Source organism: Eumetopias jubatus, unplaced genomic scaffold, assembly GCF_037043125.1.
Source record: "Eumetopias jubatus isolate StellerSeaLion01/CBP00866 unplaced genomic scaffold, mEumJub1_p1.0 scaffold_13, whole genome shotgun sequence".
Taxonomy (NCBI): Eukaryota; Metazoa; Chordata; class Mammalia; order Carnivora; family Otariidae; genus Eumetopias; species Eumetopias jubatus.
This window is the reverse complement of record NW_028274819.1, coordinates 50,486,191-50,488,725: the sequence shown is the minus strand read 5'-3', so window position 1 is coordinate 50,488,725 and position 2,535 is coordinate 50,486,191. Positions and strand designations below refer to the sequence as shown.

Here is a 2,535-nt window from a genome sequence, read left to right as displayed (position 1 = left end):
CAACTGAAAGGTCTCACATTTATTACTGAACCAACTTACTGGGGTAGAGGCATAGTAACAGAGAAAAATCATTTCCCTGATAAAACGTGTATTGGCCAGGTAGGAGGGATGTTTACAGAGTGATAGAATAGGAACACGTGGGGAGAAAAAGGAACATGTGATCTTCATGCAGCTTAAACACGTGTGCCATCTCATGAAGTGTGATGCCTTACAGACCCAGCTTGGTTCTTCTCCAGTGACGCCTCTTGGAGTTGTACCTAATTTTATTACCGGTTTTCATCTGAATCCACTGGGGAATGGGACGATTCTGCTTTTGTTTCTTGGCCAGGAATCTCTTGATTCTGAAAGTCTTGTGAGAAGACATGGCGAGGAACGGTCAACCACACACCAGGATGACAGCGAAAAGGAGAAAAAAGCTGAAATATATTTTAAAAGGGAGAATGTTATGAACATATTCTGTCCCTTGCTTTTTCCCTTCTGTTATCCATTAATGGTAATGAAGATGACAAGGATGATGGTATTAATAACTGCCATTTATTCTGTCCTTACTCTGTGCTGGGCCCTATGCTAAATTGGTTTAATCTGTACAAAAGTACCTGTTGGTGTCAAATTGGCCACCTGAGTTCTAAGTGCCTTATTGGACAGGTAGGAAATGTGAGGCTTAGAAAGATTATGTTGCTTGCCTAATGCTCATAAGAAGATCATGGATTCAGGACTAAAGTCTGTCTGTCCAGCTCCATATTCTGGGCTTAGAACAGGTAAATACATATGAACACCATTAAACAGAACTGTAGCATCCCATGGTATGGCTGGATCAGTGATTATTTCATTGCTCTTAGAGAATTTTAGACATGGAATTGATAAGTCAAAATTTTTATCTTATCAGATGTGGTTAAATTTTCTCCAGATTGTTCATATTTCCTCGGCAGTCTAGAGGCCTGTATTTTAACATCTTCACTGGGTATCTACTATTTTTTTTATCAGTGTTATTTAGATAATTGAAAATAACTAAAAATAATTTGATTTTGAGCATCTTTTCAAATGTTTTTGGCCTTTAGTATTCTAGGAATTGCCTCTTCATAGGCTCAATTTTCCTCTGGATGTTTTCTGTTATGTATGTTATATACTATGGTTATTAATAGTAAATATACATTATAACCATTATTTTTTATATATTGCAAATAATTTACCTAGCATGTTGCTGTATTCCTAACTTATCATTTTTAGAGTACAGAAGTTTAAAATTTTTGTGAAGTCAAATTATCTTCCTCCTCATGACTTCTCAAAGTTTTGTTGTAATTGAAAATATCTTTCTTTAAAAAAGAAACTGTCATATACTTTATGGTTTAATTTTTGAAATATTAAATTATTCCTAATTTGTTATAAGGTTTAACTTCCCCCATATGTCAGGTCTGCCTTCCCAATTTATTTATGGTATAATAGATCTTTTCCCTACTGATTGTATGTACAGAAAGTACTTTATTGTGATTACTCTCATTCTGTTCCATATGCCTGCTCTTCTGCTCTATGTAGCTACTTCTGCAATAGGGCACTGTCTTTATGCACAGTTTAAAGAGGTAAACATTTCATTTATAGTAAGAAACATTCTGAAGAACATGGATCCAGTTTGTGCAATTTGGTGCAAACCTAAGTATCCCAAGTGAGACCGGCAAAGAGGTAATAAGGGAAGTGGGTATTTGATAAGTCTTGGCAAATAGATATAAGGGACCAGAGCATGAAATCTTCTCAAAGATAAAAACCTCTGGGCAGTAAAGCAGTGATTCCATCTTTGCTCACACTGTCCTTCCTATAGGCTGAGGAATTGCCACTTCACTTCCCTTAGCGGTGAACATCTCTCATCTGCTCTCCTGCGCAACAGGAGCCTGACACATCTGGATCTGGGGTCAAACTGGCTGCAAGATGATGGAGTAAAGCTTCTGTGCGATGCCTTTCAGCATCCAAGCTGTCACTTTCAGGACCTGGAGTAGGTTTTCTGTGACCTTCCTTTGGGTACTTTCACTACTGTGAGGGCAGGGGAGGTGAGCAAAGAAGGGATGAGCTGAGTGTCAGAAAAAAAGAATAAACAGCTGATTCCCTCTCTCTCCCCTTGCCTGAGACAAGCTGGGGAAGTATGTTCATCAGATTTTTCTTAAACAGTTACTACAGCAATTCAACCTCCCTCAGGGAAGGAGGACCAGAGACAACAGACTGAACAGCAGCCATTTTATGTACTTTTTTGGTTGTACCCCCAATGAGTCTACTGTGTGTCTTCTGCCTTACATCCATGAGGCAGAAATTGTGCTCTATTAGTTGTTTTTTCTTCGGTTCAGGTGTATAACTAGGTCAGCTTCTAAAGAAACTAGGAAGGGAATTTTTTTTTTCTTCTGGAGAGAGTATGCAGGCACGAGTGGCGTGGCCGGGGCAGAGGCTGAGAATCTCAAGCAGACTGCATGCCCTACAAGAAGCCATATGTGGGGCTCTATCTCATGACCCTGAGATTGTGACCTGAGCAGAAATCAAGAGTTGAATGTTTAA

At 39.0% G+C, this 2,535-nt stretch overlaps 1 protein-coding gene across 1 annotated transcript; it reads right to left on the bottom strand.

Moving 5' to 3' along the window:
• Positions 1-208: 208 nt before the first annotated feature.
• LOC114219381 (large ribosomal subunit protein eL39-like) lies at positions 209-380 on the bottom strand. The gene has a single exon (XM_088017430.1). The coding sequence runs from the start codon at positions 362-364 to the stop codon at positions 209-211; it is 156 nt and encodes a 51-aa protein (XP_087873556.1). The 5' UTR covers positions 365-380.
• Positions 381-2,535: the final 2,155 nt, after the last annotated feature.